Source organism: Vespa velutina, chromosome 15, assembly GCF_912470025.1.
Source record: "Vespa velutina chromosome 15, iVesVel2.1, whole genome shotgun sequence".
Taxonomy (NCBI): Eukaryota; Metazoa; Arthropoda; class Insecta; order Hymenoptera; family Vespidae; genus Vespa; species Vespa velutina.
Genome location: NC_062202.1, coordinates 5123454 through 5143585, shown reverse-complemented (window position 1 = coordinate 5143585; position 20132 = coordinate 5123454). Strand labels below are relative to the sequence as shown.

Below are 20132 nucleotides of genomic sequence, written 5' to 3'. Positions count from 1 at the left end.
AATAATGTAATATCGGGAGAAAAAAAAAAAAAAAAAAAAAAAAATAATAAGATATACGAAACGATTTTGCAAAACGTTCTTACGTAACTCGCCTCACGGCTGGTCTTCGATTAATGTTAATGATTACTATTCTATGAAAATACGAGGAAATTCAATACTACGAATACTTATTATTTCTTTCTATTTACTTTTTCCATTTATTTTTATCTTTACTATTATAAAAATAATTACTCAGCTTTCAAGCAGCCTTTACATAGGAAAAAAACTCAGCAAAGACGTAGAGGGGATATGCATATTATTTAAAAAGCAAGCGCATCAGACAGAATTTTTATTGTATTCACCGTCTTTACCGAAGGATATCCACATGCTTCGATTTCTTTCCACTTGGTATCATTTATTTCCACTTGCTTTCCCGTGCGAATTCGTACGAAAATTGTGAAACTTCTTATCATATCAATATCGCATCAATCTTACAATACATATTCCGAGTTTTGATCGCGTGATTATAGACCTTGTTGATTTTGTTCAGTTCACAGTGCCGCATTTGCTCTAGTTTTGAGCAAATATCCATTCGATTCAACTCTAGCTTATGAACATTTATATGTGCGAATACGTTCTTCCGTGCATCATTCATTTCCAAGAAATCGCTCCTGAAGAATTCATTAAGGGATCTTCAACGAAAGTTATTTTCAATGGGTGAGAAAGACATAGAAATGAAGCAATCGTCGATACAAATGTCAAAAGGTAAGGTAAACTACGGAAAGCGATTCATTTTTTCTTCATTGTAATTAGCACTTTTTCTTTCCTTTTACTATACCTCCCTTGAAAATAATCAATTGAAAATTTCACTTGGACATTATTTTCAATGCAGATGCGTCTAGCGAGATAGATTTAGAAGAATTGGTCCAACTTGCCCTTAACGAAACAGGTTCGTTAATAACTCGACAAATAAATACCAATCGCATAATCTTTTTTTAAATAGTCACGTTATTACTTTCTTTGTCGCACATCTTTATTATATTAATCATTATACTCGGTCTTTGCCGATTAGGCTTTGGTAAATTCAATCTGAAGGTGATGGCCCTTTGTAGTCTGATTTATCTGAACACAGCACTCAGTATAAGCAGCATCGGATTTATTCTTCCTTCCGCAGCATGCGATTTTCAAATGAGCACGATCGAAAAAGGGAACATCAATATTATATTTTTAATCGGTAATAAGGATTCAATATTTTCATTCTCGTCCGGATATATATTTATACATATAAAATATATATATATATATATATATATAGTACAGTTGTTCAGAAATGCTTCGAAATACGAGAATAAGTTATCCTCAATCCAATTTTACTGATGTTTTAATACGAGTTTTATGATATGTGTAATTAAACATAATAAAAGTTCAATTTTCAACATAGAACGGGTTTGAATCGTTTGAATAAAATCAAATCATTTTTTAGCAAAAGCAAAAGATTCCAAAAAGCACTTTCATTATATATAGTTCTTCTTTCCAAAATTGGGATACTGTCTCGTCTGTACAATTTTTCGAAAGTTCCACTTTAGTTTTTCCTCAAAATCAAATTGGTTTGACATAACTTTTTATCTCGTTTCGAAGATAAAGAAGTGTATAATATTTAAGAGTGTATAATTAAAAGTTATATTGAAAATATTATCAAAAAATCAATATAATTAACTGAAACAAAATTCATTCTCGTGAATGAGCAGTTTCATCGACCAGTTAATTACATAGCCTAATGATTAATTAACTAATATTTGTAAACACAGGAATGGCTTGCGGCTGTTACTTTTGGGGTTGTTATGCCGGAATCAAAGGTAGAATAAAAACTTTGACGATCTCATTGTTTCTTCAAGGAACGTTTGAAATTTTCTGTAGCATCGTCCCACACTATGGATTATTCTTATTATTTAAATTTCTCAGCGGATTCTCGTGAGTTCACCATTTATTTCACCATTACGCAAGAGCATTTGATAAAAGCCCCCTTAAAAAAATCGAAACGCTCATTGTTACGTTAGAACTCCTCTTAACGGATTGATAATTAAATATCATTCTCAAATCGATTAATTTCTTTCATTTGATTAAACGGTGAAAAAAACTTATTAATGATTTTTAACTTCTTTCAATACAAAAGCGCAAGCGTAAAGTAATAGTTGTAGTAGGTAGTTAAAGTAGTAGTATCCTTCCCTAGGTTAAGCGGACAAAGCGGGACGCTCTTTGTTTATTTAGGAGAATGTCAACCAACAAAATATAAAGAGACATTACTTTCTTGGTTGGAGATGGCATGGACATTAGGTCTTACGGTGGCACCACGTAAGAACGATGATTTCATTATATTATTTTACGTATTCTTCAAAGTATATTTTTATTGTCCAAGTATTTCATTGCTTTTCAATCGGCATGTCTAATGAACTTATTAATAAATATGATTTATTATTAATTTCCAGTTATCGGTTGGATAATTATTCCATTAAAGTTTGATTTCGATACGAAACCTTTCGTATTTCACTCTTGGAATCTATTCGTTTTAATATGTTCCCTTCCGTCATTAATTATCGGTTTTTGGACGTTACATTTCACTGAAAGTCCCAAATTTCTTGGCGAAATTATGCAAATGTCGGAATTGGCCGTGGTACTTGGAAAAATATATTCCGAAAATACTGGTAATCCGGTGGAAAAATATTTCGTAAGTATTCATTATCGTGCGCATTCTTAATCGAAATGTTATTCTAAGGGATGTCCTCTTGTCAAATCTGAACAGGAAATACTCGCTAAAAGTGAAAATCCTTTACATAAAACTTTGAAAATCAACAATTATGAAAATTCGAAGGAGGAAAGTAAAATGAATAATTTCCGTGCGATTGTGCATTCGATGTATACGCAAACGATATCTCTTTTTAAACCACTCCACATTATGAGAAGTCTTAACGTATTCATTCTCATATGCTGTATTACGGCCTCGTACTATACGCTGATGCTTTGGTTTCCGGAATTGTTTCAAAGATTCGCCAAGTACGAAATAATGTATCCAGAAAAATTCGCTAGCGTATGCAAGATTTCGAAAATAAATCAACTTGGAAGCAATAATACATTGGCAAGTAAATGCGAACGATATGAATATAGATAAAGAAAATAGATTATATTAGAGGTACCGTATTTTATAATTGAAAAAAGAGAAAAAAAAGAAAAATTAAAACTCTTTACTTTATCTTATATTTCAGGTGCTAAAACGTGACATATACGACTGCGAAAATAATATTCACGATAATGTCTTTTCCCATACATTTCTCTTAGGACTCGCTTGTATACCACTCAGTATTATTCTTCCGCTGACCGTTAAATACACGGGTTATAAAATTTATTTAAGTAAATATTCCACTTCTTTGCCAATTCATTATATCGTTATATGCCTCTTGTATATTAATAAGAAACATTCTTATTTTATCTATATTTCAGTAATTTGCACATTCCTCTGTACTATAGTGACCATAGGCTTTTTCTTTATAAAATCATCGACACAAAATCTTATACTTTCTTGCATCTTTGAAGCGTTAATTTCTATATGCATGAGTATTATCTTTTGCGTGATCGTCGACCTTTTCCCTACCAATATAAGGTATGCAAATGTTTAATAAAAAAATTTCCATTTTTCTATTACAGGCATATATGAACGAGGAAAAATCATGATGAATATAAAAACACAACTTCGTATAATATTTTTTAAATGTCGCCCGCAGATCCATCCGCGGACTATTAATTTGTTTAAATAAATTTTATTACTAAGTTAAAACTATTTTTTAGAATGATGGCAATTGCTCTAGCTGCATTTTGCGCACGTTTGGGATCGTTTGTAGGAAATTGGATATTTGGTTATTTAATAGACAATTATTGTTTATCATTGATTCTCATAGTAGCTACACAACTTTTCTGTACGTTCTATTCAACATTTTGTGTTATTATCTGCTTACAAAAGTGTATTTACGTTTTTCTAAATTTATCTATATTTTTTTAGTAAGCTTTATACTCAGCTGTCTTACACCTGGAAGATTTGGACAAGCAAAAGCAATCAAAAACACATAATTCCAAATATTTCGATAAAATGTATGTATCGAATCATATATTTGTGTAAGATGAAGATGAATTTGTTAGACATGTAATGTATGATATGAGATAATTTTATCTAACATTATAATTTTTGCATATTTCCATTGGATGCTATATATATTATTTTCATTAAATGTTCACTCTTTCTAGATACTCGAGATTATCAAATAAGAGTAATTAGCTCGGCAAATGTTAATATGTACACACTAACTGTACATATCTATATACATACACACGCACACACACACACATGTGATATTTCAGGTTATACATTTAGGCTCTATTGCCGACGAATGGTCGAAAATGTCACGTAACTGATGATGTCATTCTCTCTGAACAAACAGAACTTTACTCGTTATACGTAATCGCAATTATTTGACCTTGCGACGGCATCGGAGAGTCTAATTTTGTTTTATCATCTCCCTTATTCATACTATATGTCTATCATATCCCTTGGTCATACTATACGCAGACTTTTTACAAGATGTGACAAATCAATTCATTCATTCTCTTCGTTGGACTTTTAAGATTCATTCCTTCACTCAATCGTTCATTTCATTCAGCTTCTTTTTATTTATTCGTCCTCACTTTTGTCAATGCTCTTGATTGGAAAAGTTGTCGAATAGTATGTATTCTTTAATTAACATTATCCGTTGTATGTAAGTACACAATTGAGAGATAATTCGTTCGGACTTTGTGTGCTATTGGTGTGCTATAAAGCAGAGCACTGGCGATCTTTTAAAAGTGTTCTCTTTCTATTCGTTTGGAAAGGTTTACGCTATGAATTCTCATGGTAACAATTTTTGTCTGATTTATCCAAAATATAAAAGAAAAATGTTCATCTTTAAATTATTACCTTACTTGAACACCTCGTGAGATTCTTGAAAAGCATTATTTCCTTCGGTAAAATCATGTCCAAAAATAGGTAATCTTCAAGCGAGTAAAAACTCGTTTGGAAAATCGGTAATAATGGTCCCATGTGGAAAATCTGTATCTTTCGAATGAAATCGAACAAAAATTTCATCAAAATCGGACAAAAGTCGCGACCAGGAGTATTGATAGGCGTAAACCCTAGCAACACGCTACATGTATTTCATGCAAGCATGTTCGCATACATCTGATTTTTACTTTGAAGAATTGAATTGACGCTATTATGTTATAAATTTTAAACCTGCAATAAATATAATAATATGAATAAATTTAGTTAGACATAGATCCATGATTATAATCTATCAGTCCTAGCTATCATTATTCAAAATAATAAAATTTAATAAACGTTATTTTCTTGTCACTTTCTTCTCCCCCTTTTACAGCTAATGGATACGTTTCTTTCGTTCTCCTGTTACTTCTTTTAGCCCATTTTGGGCACAATTATCTTTTTATATTGTCTGTTATTTTTGACCTGGCGTTCATACCCATTTCATTGTTAATGAAGCGAAATATGTTATTCGATTATTTAAATATACATAATGTTAAAATTTGTTATTATCTCAAACGAATCCGCATGTTTTCATTCATAAAAATAGAAACTTATTACTTGTTCTATAAATATGGGCACACCGATATCGTAATCGAATATTGATAATTTGATATTAGGACCCAATGTGGACTTTTCTGACCCCACATATTAGTGAACCACGTTCATGAGATAACGAATAAGCGCCGAATCATCGCCAAGTTTTTCAAATGTCCATAAGCATAATAATCATCTTAAATGCAAATTCGACGCGAATACTCGATAAATTGGAGATAAACGAGAAATAAAACAGAAACCAATGTTGGTGTAACAATTATTGCTAAATAAAGGAAAGAAATTATCAGAAAACAACTTTCACGCAAATACGGACGATTGTAAATCATCCACGTATTGCCAAAATCAAATCATTTTTTAGCAAAAGCAAAAGATTGCAAAAAGATTGGGATTTGCCATAAAATCATTTATCCAAAAAAAAAAAAAAAAAAAAGAAAGAAAAAAAGAAAAAAAGAAAAAAAGAAAAAAAGAAAAGAAAGCACTTTCATTATATATAGTTCTTCTTTCCAAAATTGGGAAACTGTCTCGTCTGTACAATTTTTCGAAAGTTCCACTTTAGTTTTTCCTCGAAATCAAATTGGTTTGACATAACTTTTTATCTTGTTTCGAAGATAAAGAAGTGTATAATATTTAAGAGTGTATAATTAAAAGTTATATTGAAAATATTATCAAAAGATCAATATAATTAACTGGAACAAAATTCATTCTCGTGAATGAGCAGTTTTATCGATCAGTTAATTACATAGCCTAATGATTAATCCTAATATTTGTAAACACAGGAATGGCTTGCGGCTGTTACTCATTGGGATTTGTTATGCCGGACTCAAAGGTAGAATAAAAACTTTGACGATCTCATTGTTTCTTCAAGGAACGTTTGAAGATAACAAGCTCTTTGAGAAAATCGAAACGGTCATTGTTACGTTAGAACTGCTCTTAACGGATTGATAATTAAATCATGTCATTCTCAAATCGATTAATTTCTTTCATTTGATTAAACAGTGAAAACGATGAAAATATTTATTAATGATTTTTAACTTCTTTCAATGAAAAAGCGCAAGCGTAAAGTAAGAGTTATATCCTTCCGTAGGTTAAGCGGGCAAAGCTGGACGCCCTTTGTTTATTTAGAAGAATGTCAATCAACAAAATATAAGGAGACATTATAGCTTTTTTGGCTGGAGATGGCATGGACACAAAGGTCTTACGGTGGCACCACGTAACAACGATTTCATTATTTTACTTTACATATTCTTCAAAGTATATTTTATTGTCCAAGTATTTCATTACTTTTTAATCGGCATATAATCGGCTGTTTAATGAACTTATTAATAAATATGATTTATTATTAATTTTCAATTATCGATTGGATAATCATTCCATTGAAATTTGATTTCGATACGAAACCTTTCGTATATCACTCTTGGATTCTGTGCGTTTTAATAAGTTCCCCTTGCTTCATTAAAATTATCTGTTTTTGAACGTTACATTTCACTGAAAGTCCCAAATTTCTTGCCGTAATTATGCAAATGTCGGAATTGGCCGTGGTACTTGGAAAAATATATTCCGAAAATATATTGATAATCCGATGGAAAAATATTTCGTAAGTATTCATTATCGTGCGCATTCTTAATCGATATTATTATTCTAAGAAATGTCCTCGTGTCAAATTTGAAGAGGAAATACTCGCTAAAAGTGAAAATCCTTTACATAAGGCTTTGAAAATCAATAATGATGAAAATTCGAAGGAGAAAAGTAAAATGAAAAAAGAAAAAAAAAAAAAGAAAAAAAGGGTCGATTGCTTTTCGATGAGGAAAGGTTAGATCGTTTACTATCCGTTTTTTATATGCAACAATGATAATAACATATTATTGTTAAAAACGATGATAGAATAGGATCGCATACTCACATACCGTATAATAAATCGAAAAGACTTTTAATTATTATCTTTTATATCCCATCCATGACATATTCGCTCAGAAACAAATTCAATTTCAATTTCATGCTCATTCGTCTAACCAATATTTAAAGGATATATAAACTTGACGTCATATACTTAACCAATCGTCAAACAAGATTATTACGCAGGCGTTCACCGTTTCCTTCGTCTATATGACGAGTAGATGTCGATACTGTTTTATTACTTTTGACACGATAAGGTCTAATGTGATATATCATTTGGAAATGTTTTTAGTAATATTTCATGTCTTGACATTAAACTTTGTATACATTGAATCTAATTCACATACAATATGAAATCGCAAGGTGATACTGTATATTTTATGGGAAAGCGATTGATGATTTATTTAGTAAATGTAATTCAATGTCACAGGATATCTGCCTAACCTCCGTTCGTTACATCGTTTTGATGTACGAGACACGTATATTTAATGAGCTAGTTTAATGGTCGAATTGTTTACTTTTTTACCGTGAACATCCTTTCTCTTAATATACATCTTTTTAATATTATATATTAATAGAAGACGTTATTTTGAGGTTATAGCTCGACCACCGTTTATAATTATATTGTTTGACACTTAATGAAAATCAAAGAACGTGATTTTGGTAAAAATAGTAAAAGTCAACGTTAGTTGAATAATCGGCACCATAGTGCTAAGACTTTTCCTCGAATCCGAGCACCGTATGAAAATAGAAAAATGTCTTTCCGTATGAGACTCGCTCGTAGTCGGCCGATTAGACTATTGGGTGGTATCGCCATAAAATGTTGGATATTTTCTGGAGCATACATTCTTACCTGTTTTTTATTATATTGGTTGTACGGTGGCATTTTTGCTTTCTTCCTCCTCTGTTTTGCTACTATAGGTTGGTGGTATCTGTAAATGTTGTAATGATACAAATTAATTTTTATCTATTTAAAAAAAATTTTATAAATCTGTTAAATCATTCTTATAGGTATATTATATAATAGAGAAGATCAGCTGCTCTATCATCCAGAATCACCAGCTCATTCTCGTGTTTACGTTCCTGCTCCTTCTATATTCAATTTGCCTTATGAAAGCATATATACGCGTTCAGGCGATGGTACTATGCTACATATGTTTTTTATTTCTCAACCTGAAGATAGGGCGAAGAAGGCCCCAACTTTACTTTTTCTTCATGGAAATGCCGGAAATATAGGACATAGGTCAGACCATTTAGAAAGAAAAATACTTTCATTGATCTTGAACATAGAAATTAGTCTATAATGTATATTGTAAGCAGACTTCAAAATGTTGTTGGTCTCTACCGTAATATTCAATGCAATATCCTAATGGTGGAATATAGAGGCTATGGATTGTCGCAAGGTTCACCATCCGAAGAAGGATTGTATATGGATGCTCGTGCAGGAATTGATTATTTAACTTCGAAAACCAATATTAATACCGACGAAATTATTGTCTTTGGTAGATCATTGGGTGAGTTGTATTTCTGATTTCATTAAAATAACAGTAATAATAATGATCCTATTTTCTAAAGGCGGAGCAATAGCAATTGATTTAGCAACTAAGGAAGAAAATGCGAGAAGAATTTGGTGTCTTATACTTGAAAATACATTTACGAGTATACCTGATATGGCAGCATTCGTAGGATCAAGATTTTTTCAATATCTACCACTTTTTATATATAAAAATAAGGCATGTTTGTGTTAATTTCAAGGTTTCAAGATTACCCCAAGAAGTATATCAGTCATTTTATGTACAATCATATATTTTCTTACGCGATAATATTTTTTTATTAATATTCTTTTCCCCCTCCCTCCCTCCCTCCCTCCCTTAACTCCTTCCTTGTTCTTTCGTTTCGTTTCGTTTCGTTTTGTTTTGTTTTTTTTTTTAATGGCATTGCTTGTTATTGTTGCAGTATTTATCTATTTTCAAAATACGATCGATGACAGTACCAACATTATTTATCTCTGGCTTAGCAGATACATTCGTGCCACCGCGAATGATGCAGGAACTTTTTAAAAATTGTAAAAGTCAATATAAGAAGATTCTTCCAATTTCTGGTGGTACACATAATGAGACATGGTGTCAATCTGGATATTATGAGAATATATGTTCTTTTTTGAATGAACTGAGGGAAAATCCATCGATCCAAGTAACATCGGGTCACTGGCAAATAGATGATATTTAGAAATCAATATATAAATGAAATACATTTTGCGTCCAAATGTATAAATATATTCTTTAAAATGTCCAATACAATATTAATGTATTTAATAAAATAAATGAGGTTGGTCCAATAACTTAAAATATATTATCTATTTCTACCGTCATCATTAATTCAATGGCAAAAGTATCCTCTCATTGGAACATTTTTGAAGCAATTAATCGAACTTGTGCAATAATCTTTAACGTTATGCATATAATTATGCTCTTTTTTCAATGAAATTTTCTTCTAACCAGGCTTTTATTAAATTTATATTATACAATTGTATCGTTTATAAATTAATATCTCTTTCTAATGTTTATTTAAAATCTTCTGTTTTTACGAGATCTTTCATTCTCTAACTTTTGAGTCAACAAAATTCCAATCACAAAGAGAACTATCAACAATACGATAGCAATCCCTAAGATTGCAAATAATTCAGGACTTGACTCAATCATTATTATTTTTCTTTCAGATACTGCCTCATATTTTTCTGATAAATTTGACAATAATTCGGACATGTCTTTGCAAAATATTTCTTTCTTCCATTTGTACCAATGCACCAGTCTTATATTCGATAGGTTTAGGGGCGTTGCGCATCTATTGACAGTATTAAAAACGAAAATTTCAATTTCTTACAGTAGAAGATACAGACGATATTATATATACATATATATACATATATATATACATATATATACACACATGTAAAGTCACATGACAAAATGCTTATTAAATACCTTAAATTATTCAAAATACTTGGATTTATAACATAGAGCTGTGGTATTAGATCACTTAACATCCATTGTAAGGAACAATTGCATGCGAAGGGATTTCCTTGTAAATCAATACCATTGTTCATTTTAAGAGTACCATCGGATAATAATAATAATTTAGGGGAAATGTAGTTAATGTTATTGTCACTGAAATCCACCTAAAATAGGAAAAGAATGTTCTATTTATAATAGGAAATAATGTTAAGAATAAGGAAGGTAATATGTACTTACGAAACATGCATTGATATGATCCAAAGCTCTCTCATCAATGGTGATCAGTTTTTTATTGTTCGATATCGTAAGATTAATGCAATCATTTACGGGTGCTTCCAATTTTACGAATGCATCATTATTAATCTTTTCAAGATGTGTAATATAATTTGCAACGAACGAACGGAGTTTTAATTTAGAATGAAATGTTAAATCCTTCATTAGATTTCCACTTACGAGAAGTGTACTCAATAATGGATAATTTTCTGATGATAAATATTTCGGGATATTAGAATAATTATTATTAGAGATATCTAATACTTTTAATCGCCGTAGTGTTATATTTGGAAATTTGGCCAATTTGTTACCACTTACATTTAAATACTCTAAAGAATGAAAAGAAGATAAATTTGTTTCTAACCAAGAAATGTTATTGAATTCAATATTCAGTTCTTGAATTTGTGATGGTTCATAAAGCAAGTTTACGATCTTGTTGTATTCAACGTGCAATTCAATTAAATTTTCTGGCAGTTCATTAAAGTTCAATGATGTAAGAAAATTGTTATTTATCCTAAGTGTCCTTAAAGCAGGAAGTTGCAAAAAAATATTTTCAGAAATTGAAGTAATCTCATTAAATGACAAGTCTAAATGTTGTAAGTGCAAGAATGATTTTAAAAATGCGTCGTCAATAAAAGTTATATCGTTATAAGAAAGATCAAGGGTAATTAAATTTATGACAGATTTTGAAACAGTCGTTGATTTAAGTACTTTGATATAATTATGACTCAAGTTTAATTTAGTAATCGTTGATATTTCATCAAATATAATATTATCAAAGATTTTCAATTTATTCTTTGAATAATTCAACTCGTCTAGATCATTGGATTCAGCTAATCCATTAATATATATTTCAGGCATTAGGTTCTCAGACAAATCTAATTTCTTTAAATGCTTCAGTTTTATAAATATACTTGGTGATATAAGCGTTAAGTTATTCTTTGATAAAATTAATCCCTCTACATTTTGAAACTGATCTAGCATTAATGAGTTCAGTTGAATTCTGTTATCATTTGTAATGAATTTTTCATGGCAATTAATAATTCTTCCTGTATCTGCAATATTTGGATTAAATTAGGATTATATCATATGCATAAAAAGTTTTACATACCTTTAACAGAACACAAACATGTTGTACATATATCACTTTTGCATTTATATATAATGTTTGAACAAAGTAAAATAATAATCAAACTATTAAATAGAATGTTGTTCATAATTGAAGACATTTGATCAGGTATCGGCTCAATAATAATAATACCTCCTTTTATATTATATCAACCAATGGTAACTTTGGCACATTCACCATTCTATCTATGATAACATATCTGATAACATTTCCAGGTAAATGATTACATGCGCGTACGCATCAATGTCTTTAGATATAGTTTATAATTTTTAAATGGAACTCTCAAATTCACTAGAAATTTACAAATTTCAAATTGTAATTTAAAAAGGAAGTCTTTAATCTGAAGAAGTTTGTTCCTTTTTATTCATTATTGTAATATTAAAAAATAATTGACAGACTGCTCTTTTTCAACATTATATTCATTAAATTGATGATGCGTTAATGTGATAGGAGTCTGATAGGAATGTAGTTTGGCAATTCTAATGTTAGAGAGAAAACGAGGAAGGGCAAATATTATTCACATCTAATAATAATAATAATAACAATAATAATAACAATAATAATAATAATAAAATGGAGAGATAGCCGTTTTATTATAAGTAATAAATTAATAAAAAAATATGATATATATATATATATAGAGAGGAGATATAACTTTTTTATATCCATACTTAAACCTATTATATAAATTATGATCTTTTAAAGAAGCTAGTTAATGTAGTTTGTTTCTTCTTGGTTTGTACTTTAGCAACATCTGCAGATACTTTCTTCTTCTTCGTTTCATCTTCTTCCTTTGCCGTTGTCTCCGTCACGTTTTCCGAACAATTTTCATATACGTGTACCTTTTTGGTTACAAGAAAACCATCTTCTTCGTAAGTTTGATCGACCACTTTAAGGATCCTTGCTTTACCATTATTATCCATCAAACGAGGAGGAGAAGGGGATTTCTCTTTGTTGTCTGAAATAATTTCCATCTCTTGTTCTGACTCTGACACTGTAGACTTCACACGTTCATCTTCACTTTCAGAATCTATTAAATCATCATTCACGATTATACGTTTCCGTTTTTTCATTGTACTCTTAGGTTCTTCGCTACGATTTCGTTTTATCCCACGTGTTTCGTTTTTTGATTTATCATTATTTTCAGTAGAAATAACTTGTGCCTCTGCAGCATCATCTTTTATATCATCTTTCGTACTATTATCCGCTTGTTCTACTTTATCAGAATATTTTCTAACGTCTGAACTTTTTCCAAAAAAGCTGGCAATACCACTTTTCTCTTTTTTCTTAATAGATTTACTTTCCTTTGGAGATGAATTTTGTTTATCGATAGATTTCTTCTTAGGTGATGTTTCTTCATTGATACATGTAAATTTTGAAGTCGACGAAATATCTTTTTCCTTATTATGAACCTTTCCAAAAAGATTATTAAAGCCAGTTTTCTGAGATACTGAAATAGTCCTCTTATCTCTATATTTCCTATTTGTCTGATCATCTTCCTTTGTTTCAGAAATGTCTACTTCTTCAGATATCTTTATAGACTTTAACTTCTCATCATCCTGCTTTGGGACAGAATGATCTTTGAATAGCGATCCCCATCGTAAAATAGAGAGTTCTTCATCACTGCGTTCTACACTTTCATGGCATTTAATAGCACCAAATCTAACATCTCCTTTGTCATACATAAAAAGTGAGCCTAAGTCAGGCATAGATTTTTGTATACTGTATAAATGTTCCGACATTATATTATTAAATTTATCTTTTGCTAGATCTAAATTTGATTGTTTCACAACTTCTACACGCATTCCACCCGATTTTAAATTACCAATCAGCATAACTGTAGACTCAATGTTATTTTCCTTTTGATGCCTCTGCCAGAATTCCCACAAAACTTGTTTTGCTACATTCACATGGACCTCTAATTCCTTGCTTAACCATTTATATGTAACCTAAAAGACGATAACGTATAAACAAAACAAAACAAAACAAAACAAAAAAAATGATTAATAACCGACACGGCACTGCTGCCAAGGGAAAATTTTTATAATTGAAAAATAATTGCGTATTTACCGCCTTATCATTGTCATAAACGTAAGTGGTCAAAATTTCTATATAATGATTCATTAATTCTACGTTCATGGTGAATCAGTTTGTAAAATAAAATAAATAATAATTCGTGGGATATTTATTTCGATACGATTAAATGACGAAAACAACTAATAAATAACTACTAGGATCATATAGATATACGCAGATATAAACTATATGTAATGATCACTGTTACACTACCTAGCGGTTAAGTTTTAAACTAAACTACATTGGCACAATGTTCACAATGGAGTACATAGTTTAGTTTAAAATTTAACCGCTAGAGAGCGTACAATAATACAACTTTGTGGCGACATAGTTTTGATAATTATTTGAAATTATTGAACTGAGATCATTAAATTTCATGGAACATAAGACGTAAGCGTAAGAAAATCGACCAATCTCATCGACACATTCATTCGACTTCCCCGTAATCTCTCTACTTTTGTTTCCTGTAAAAGTAAAAGTCAAAAAGCCATTGAAAAATATCGTAAGGATAAAGTTATTGTGGTATAAATTAGTTGATTATTTTCATTTACATCGACGAAATAAAAAAGAAATCAACTGAACCATTTAGTCTTCTGGATTTCTGAATTACGAATTTAGGTGCCTGTCAATGTGCTATAGAATAAAAGGAACTATAAATTATTCCAAAATTTAACGATATCTTAATCAGAAACTTAGATCCATTGACATGAAGGATTGGACACGTATTATTTTTGCCATACAATCACTTGTTTAAAGCTTATTAGAGCGACATAGTAATTTGTAGTAATTTCTCCGTGGCGTGTGCAACGCATTTCCTTGCATTTGAAATGGTTAAGATTATCTGAACTGAAATCAATCAGTTTTACGGACGCGTACAATCGTTTACCTCATAGAAACGAAATATACCGTTCAAGCGTTATATGAAAATCAGTAATGGGCCGTACCAGCTTCTTCTCTTTTGTCGCAGATTTCAAGAGGCGCCACCATACGACATTTGTTCGTTCATTTGTGAAAAATGTCGAAAGCAGCATTTATGCCACCAATGAAAACGGCCATAATTTTTGACCGATTTTGCTAAACAAAGTTCATTTTAAAGACGAACGTACAAATCTAGATTTCTGCTTTTCCAAATTTTTCGGAATTTTTTTTTTTTTTTTTTTTTTTTTTTTTTTTTTTTTTTTTTTTTCCTCCAAAGAAAATGAAACTGATTTAAAAATTCGTAAAGGCGCGATCTTAGATTAAACCTTTGTCTTTAAAATCGGATCTTATTCATCAAAGAAGGTCCGTTCTTATCGTTGACGTATAAAGCCAGGGCTGATGAACGATTTAACGATAAAGGAAGATTTAACGATATGCACATTTTAATATTTGAAAGTTTGCGAAGGAGAAATCCATAGAACCGATAAAACGCTGTTAACTCGTGTCTGGCTTCAGTAGAAGGCAGGTCAGTCGCGTTTAAGATCCCTTCAGATATTGATTGTATTCAGTTATATATGTATATGCGTGTGCGTGTGTCCTACTTGTTTCTTTATTTCCTCTTTTCCTTTTCATTTTCAAAACATAAATGATGGAACAATTACAAACAGCGTTAACAGCAATTAAGGTTTTACGTTCTAGCGTTGGACAAGTGTTCGATTCTCTTGCAAATGGATTACGAGCCGATCACGGAGAAGAAAATAAAGAAGCCAAATATTTATTAGAGTTACAAGAATTGTTGACAACAGTGAACGTTAATTTAAGGTATATATAATTTAGCCGTATACTCATTATTTCATTGGGAAAGTGAGCATTATTTATACAAATTTTGTCTACGTTAGGGATGTAGAACAAGCGGTAAACAGTTTAAATCCACCACCGGGCCCGTTTAATCTAGCAAGCACAACTTATCTTAGCCAAGAGACCACACAGGAAAGACAAGCACTTTATAGTTCTCTCGTTAATAGTTATAAGTGGACAGATAAAGTTCACGAGTATAGTAATGCTGCTCAAACATTATTAAATCAAAATTCATTAAAGAGATCTTATACAAATACCAGTAGAGCGAAGAGAGGTAGAGTTCAAACTAGTAATCACAATGTACCTCCACAGTAAGTATTTTATAATAATTTGTATTATTAATTTTCTCCATGAAATTTTCTAATAAGATTTATAGCTTAAGAGATGTTTATATTTTATTTAAAGACAAGTAGACTCCATGATAGCTACTTTTGATCGATTGTTTAACGATATGACAGTATCTGTATCCCGACCATTTGCATCAAATGCAGTATTACATGTTACATTGGGACATGTACTAAAGGCAGTAATAGCGTTTAAAGGCGTAATGATCGAATGGGTTGTCGTTAAGGGTTATGGAGAGAGAATGGATTTATGGACAGAATCAAGGCATAAAGTCTTTAGGAAAGTAACAGAAAATGCTCATGCTGCGATGTTACACTTTTATTCGCCTGCACTTCCTGAATTAGCCGTTCGATCATTTATGGTAGTATGAATATTTTGTAAACTGAATTTGTAAAAGTATTAAACAAAAACAGAACAAAAAAAAAAAAAAAAAAAAAAAAAAAAAAGAGAGAGAAAATGTGAAGGAGCCTAACAAAATGACAAAGATGTTTTATCGTTCGTTTCATTATTTATGAGAATGTATAACAATTCATTGCTCTTTTTTTAGACTTGGTTTCATAGTTTAATCAATTTATTCAGCGAACCATGCAAACGTTGTGGTCTACATCTACACAGTGCTTTACCTCCAACATGGAGAGATTTTCGTACTTTGGAACCGTATCATCAAGAATGTAAACCATAGAAATGGTTTAATAAACTCTCTCAAAGTATTTTTGATAAGTTCTCTTTTTTTTGTTTTTCGTTTCTTTTCTTTTCTTTTCTTTTTTTTCTTTTCTTTTTTTTTTTTTTTTTTTTTCTTTTTTTTTTCCGTTTCTTTTTTCTCTTTTAATAAGAAAAAATTATCTACTATGGCCAATAAGGCTATAGAGTAAGAATATTTGGAATAATTTACAAATCTTTAATTTTTTAATACAAATGCTTCATAAAGAAGCAAAAAGATTCACTAACCGTTTGTTTTGAGTACATGTGTCTGTATTACGTAAATATTAAATAAATATTAATGCTTTCAAAGAAATATTACTGTCTATTAATTTTTCTAATTATAACTATCATAATGTTACACGTTTAAAAAGTAATTAATTGGTTCTATCCTTGTAAATTTCATATATTTAAATATATTTATTAATAAAATCTGAGAATATCGTCTTATCCCTTGTAAAATGTGTGTATATCCTATGGGGAGGTAATCGCAGTGTAAGAGAAGAGAGGTAATATATTTCAAAACCTGGAATATATATGCTTCAAACGCTTCTTCTATCTATTATAGTCTTAATACAACAAAGGTATAAATGAAACATTTTTCACAGAGAATAATATAGGGCATTTATAAAAAGAACTCAATTATACAATACTTAACAAATGTAGAATTTGAAATTGTAAAAAAAGTAACATTGCAAAATGGATGTGCATTTAATTTCCAATATGAATCGATAATGCGATCATCATTCAGATTTAATTAAAGCCATATGAAAGAGCAAAATATGAATTATCGTCCTTTCAGATTAAAAGAACTTTATCAAAGGAAGATAAAGATACTATTGACAGATTGGAATTGGAACTTGGCATTTTTTTAGCGGATAAACACGGCTGTACTAACTTTTAATTATAATATACAAATGAGCAGGCATAAATGTTGTTTTCCTTTTCGAATATAATAGCTCTGCATTCAGTGATTTCCTTTTGCATATCCTATGTATGTATACCACTCTTATAGTATGTATACGCTAGGTAGTTTTATTATATAATACTAATTAGTATCATATGTAAATATAAGTATTTTTCACACAACTGTACACATTCACATTTGGAATATTGGCACTCTGTTAAGAGTGCAAGTCGTTAAAGTGGCAGTGATCTATTTTACAAATCTTTATTGTGATCGCTCACTTTGCTGGACTCTTGCAAGTTTTTCATTGTAAGGCTCTATGTACGTTGCAATATTCAATGAGCACAATACGCATCATTGACTCGAAACTATTTATGCGATCGTTCTACCTCGTCTATCGTGTTTATCGAATACGTTAGAAGTGCGCGATATATTAATTCATTCGCTAAAAACGAATATGAACGAATATAATCGTTACCACGCATAATGTGTATCACTTATCGATCATCAAAAACTTTTCGATTATGCGAAAGATTAAGTGCACTACACGTTTGCGTAGATTTAAAGCAATATTCCTTTTTCTTTTGCGTCTCAATGTGTGCTGCGCGCATGTGTGTAGACCGTATGTGCGTAGACTGTTATATCATCGTTTGTATACGTGCAATTTTTAATTTTACATTTCTTATAATTTCAGTGCGATCTTAAATCAAAGTGAAATATATTACGACAACGAACACTCAACGATATTTCGCGATGAACACATATGCGCGGCATGCCTTTTCTCAGTAAGTGGAAAGATTCAAAAAGAGATCCAAATGTATATGTACGTTTTGTCTTGAACAAAAATACACTTATAATTTACTTTAAATATACTTCCAAAGTATATCCTTATTTAAATCATTTTCTTAGACAAATCTTCCTTAAGGCATGTCAGAGGAGGAATTCTCTGATTAGCGTGTATCTTTGAATGATGTATTTACGCGTCATAAAAGTTATCGATGTTAATTATTTTCAATGATTCGAAAGATGAAAACAAAACTCTTTTAAAAAAGAAGTATCGACTTTACGATCGAAGACGCATATCTAGTTTGAGTCAAAGCAATTGCAACTATAATATTATAATGTCCTTTACAGGGTCGTCGTCATCGTGTGTTTGTCCTGCGTCTACGTATGCATGTGTTTTATATATATATATATATATATATATATATATATGTATATATGTATGTATATATATATATATATGCGCGCGCGCGTGTGTACACGCTCACATACATACACATATGTATATACGTATTATTTGTTTATAAGCTTGTAATGATTTAAAAAATGGATATGCTAGCAATACTCGGTCCGTAATTATTGTACAGCCATTAGTAATGTAAGTAAAAAGACGTACAATTTCGTTCGTCTGACACACGTTTTTCCCTTACGACTCTTTAAATTTGTTCTTCGATCATTTATTTTATTAATTTGATACGTAACACTACTAACTACTTAGTTACTAATAACCTTTATACGTGTATATGCACCTAGCCTAAATATTGTTAAATTTGATAATATCAATAATGTTGAATTTGATAACACCATCGCGCGTAAATGCAAGGAAATCTACTTTAGCGTTTATCTTCGGTTCACTTGATTTTTTATTGCCTTTCTTATTGATTTCTGTATGTCGTGGACAGCTTAGGATTAAAAGTATTCTCTTTTCTTTTTCGTTCTCTTTATCTTTATCATTATCTTTTTTACATTACATCTTGCAGTGCACTGTCCGAAGTTTCATTGTTCATTGAGAGTTTCTTGAGTGTCTATTCTAAAACACCATATTGCATTTATGCCATATTACATTTCAAAGAGTTCGTTCAACATACGAATACGTTCGTTCTCTTACTTCGATTACTATAGGAAAGATTTGCTTCGTAAAGATTTCGTTAAGTTCAATTAGTCAAAAGAATCTGTCTTATTCCTTTTTCCGACCTATGTACATATATATGTACGTATGCATATGATTAACGAGCATTTCGAGAGCATTTTTTAAAGAACAAAATAGGAGTAAATGTTTTCCCTTTCTCTTTCTTACAAGGAAAAGTCTAATAATAATATACGGATATTAAACTGTTGGAATATCTTCTTTATGATTATTATATGCGAATCCGTTCTTTTGAAAAATAATGATCGTCAATCAAATCATTAACGACAATGACAAACAATTTTAATCGAGGCATTTCAAATAAAAACTGTGTCAATTCTGTGCAGTACCCTTTAAATATATTACTGTTGTTCATTGTTTCTCCTTTTGACAAAGCTTGTATATGAGAATTTAACGGAGAAAACGGGCGTGTATCGTTGCGAAAGACGAGATTA

General features: G+C 30.6%; 6 protein-coding genes across 25 annotated transcripts in view; 3 read left to right on the top strand and 3 right to left on the bottom strand.

The window, feature by feature from the left end:
- The first annotated feature begins 40 nt into the window (after nt 1-40).
- LOC124954378 (synaptic vesicle glycoprotein 2C-like) lies at nt 41-7635 on the top strand. Its single transcript, XM_047507247.1, has 12 exons — nt 41-387; nt 530-744; nt 872-928; nt 1052-1213; nt 1788-1950; nt 2210-2331; nt 2466-2704; nt 2780-3112; nt 3240-3384; nt 3475-3634; nt 3820-3947; nt 4031-7635. The coding sequence occupies exons 2-12, from the start codon at nt 693-695 to the stop codon at nt 4096-4098; spliced, it is 1629 nt and encodes a 542-aa protein (XP_047363203.1). The 5' UTR covers nt 41-387; nt 530-692; the 3' UTR covers nt 4099-7635.
- A 131-nt stretch (nt 7636-7766) lies between these two features.
- LOC124954382 (protein ABHD13) lies at nt 7767-9897 on the top strand. 3 transcript variants are annotated; one of them, XM_047507257.1, is made up of 5 exons: nt 7767-7912; nt 8561-8792; nt 8870-9063; nt 9125-9282; nt 9506-9897. In XM_047507257.1, the coding sequence occupies exons 1-5, from the start codon at nt 7900-7902 to the stop codon at nt 9776-9778; spliced, it is 870 nt and encodes a 289-aa protein (XP_047363213.1). In that variant the 5' UTR covers nt 7767-7899; the 3' UTR covers nt 9779-9897. The 3 variants fall into 3 exon arrangements, with proteins under 3 accessions (XP_047363213.1, XP_047363212.1, XP_047363211.1); XM_047507256.1 differs by having other exon boundaries at nt 7788-8470; nt 8933-9063; XM_047507255.1 differs by having other exon boundaries at nt 7790-8470.
- LOC124954377 (slit homolog 2 protein-like) lies at nt 9425-12179 on the bottom strand. The gene is made up of 4 exons (XM_047507246.1): nt 11948-12179; nt 10801-11891; nt 10534-10727; nt 9425-10393 (listed from the first exon to the last, which is right to left on the bottom strand). Exons 1-4 carry the CDS (start codon nt 12063-12065, stop codon nt 10117-10119), a joined length of 1680 nt encoding a protein of 559 aa, XP_047363202.1. The 5' UTR covers nt 12066-12179; the 3' UTR covers nt 9425-10116.
- Nucleotides 12180-12539: 360 nt separating this feature from the next.
- Nucleotides 12540-14246, bottom strand: LOC124954380 (DNA polymerase delta subunit 3-like). Its single transcript, XM_047507250.1, has 2 exons — nt 14036-14246; nt 12540-13914 (listed from the first exon to the last, which is right to left on the bottom strand). Exons 1-2 carry the CDS (start codon nt 14102-14104, stop codon nt 12655-12657), a joined length of 1329 nt encoding a protein of 442 aa, XP_047363206.1. The 5' UTR covers nt 14105-14246; the 3' UTR covers nt 12540-12654.
- Nucleotides 14247-15495: 1249 nt separating this feature from the next.
- The window catches only part of LOC124954383 (mediator of RNA polymerase II transcription subunit 27), a 10336-nt gene continuing 5699 nt past the window's right edge, over nt 15496-20132 (top strand). Inside the window, exons 1-4 of the mRNA XM_047507259.1 lie at nt 15496-15781; nt 15859-16128; nt 16223-16523; nt 16710-20132. The exon at nt 16710-20132 is cut by the window's right edge and continues 1614 nt beyond it. Of these exons, the coding sequence (XP_047363215.1) occupies nt 15606-15781; nt 15859-16128; nt 16223-16523; nt 16710-16844 (882 nt within the window). The 5' untranslated portion in view covers nt 15496-15605 and the 3' untranslated portion in view covers nt 16845-20132. The remainder of the gene's footprint in view (nt 15782-15858; nt 16129-16222; nt 16524-16709) is intronic.
- The window catches only part of LOC124954372 (glucose transporter type 1), a 31576-nt gene continuing 28841 nt past the window's right edge, over nt 17398-20132 (bottom strand). For all 18 annotated transcript variants that reach the window (XM_047507210.1, XM_047507208.1, XM_047507209.1 and 15 more), the window contains one exon: nt 17398-20132. This exon is cut by the window's right edge and continues 1795 nt beyond it. The gene's annotated coding sequence lies outside the window, so the exon portion shown is untranslated.

What these genes read in the sequence shown, in the direction of transcription:
- LOC124954378 (XM_047507247.1), top strand. Translation starts at nt 693, where the DNA reads ATGGGTGAGAAAGACATAGAAATGAAGCAATCGTCGATACAAATGTCA. An exon ending in AAATTTCTCAGCGGATTCTC is followed by an intron (nt 1,951 to 2,209) that starts GTGAGTTCACCA and finishes ATCCTTCCCTAG; the next exon opens with GTTAAGCGGACAAAGCGGGA. An exon ending in CTTTTCCCTACCAATATAAG is followed by an intron (nt 3,635 to 3,819) that starts GTATGCAAATGT and finishes ACTATTTTTTAG; the next exon opens with AATGATGGCAATTGCTCTAG.
- LOC124954382 (XM_047507255.1), top strand. Translation starts at nt 8,305, where the DNA reads ATGTCTTTCCGTATGAGACTCGCTCGTAGTCGGCCGATTAGACTATTG. An exon ending in CCTCTGTTTTGCTACTATAG is followed by an intron (nt 8,471 to 8,560) that starts GTTGGTGGTATC and finishes TCATTCTTATAG; the next exon opens with GTATATTATATAATAGAGAA. An exon ending in GCCGGAAATATAGGACATAG is followed by an intron (nt 8,793 to 8,869) that starts GTCAGACCATTT and finishes TATTGTAAGCAG; the next exon opens with ACTTCAAAATGTTGTTGGTC.
- LOC124954377 (XM_047507246.1), bottom strand. Translation starts at nt 12,065, where the DNA reads ATGTCTTCAATTATGAACAACATTCTATTTAATAGTTTGATTATTATT. An exon ending in ATCATATCAATGCATGTTTC is followed by an intron (nt 10,728 to 10,800) that starts GTAAGTACATAT and finishes TTCCTATTTTAG; the next exon opens with GTGGATTTCAGTGACAATAA. An exon ending in AGTATTTTGAATAATTTAAG is followed by an intron (nt 10,394 to 10,533) that starts GTATTTAATAAG and finishes TACTGTCAATAG; the next exon opens with ATGCGCAACGCCCCTAAACC.
- LOC124954380 (XM_047507250.1), bottom strand. Translation starts at nt 14,104, where the DNA reads ATGAACGTAGAATTAATGAATCATTATATAGAAATTTTGACCACTTAC. An exon ending in TTTATGACAATGATAAGGCG is followed by an intron (nt 13,915 to 14,035) that starts GTAAATACGCAA and finishes ATCGTCTTTTAG; the next exon opens with GTTACATATAAATGGTTAAG.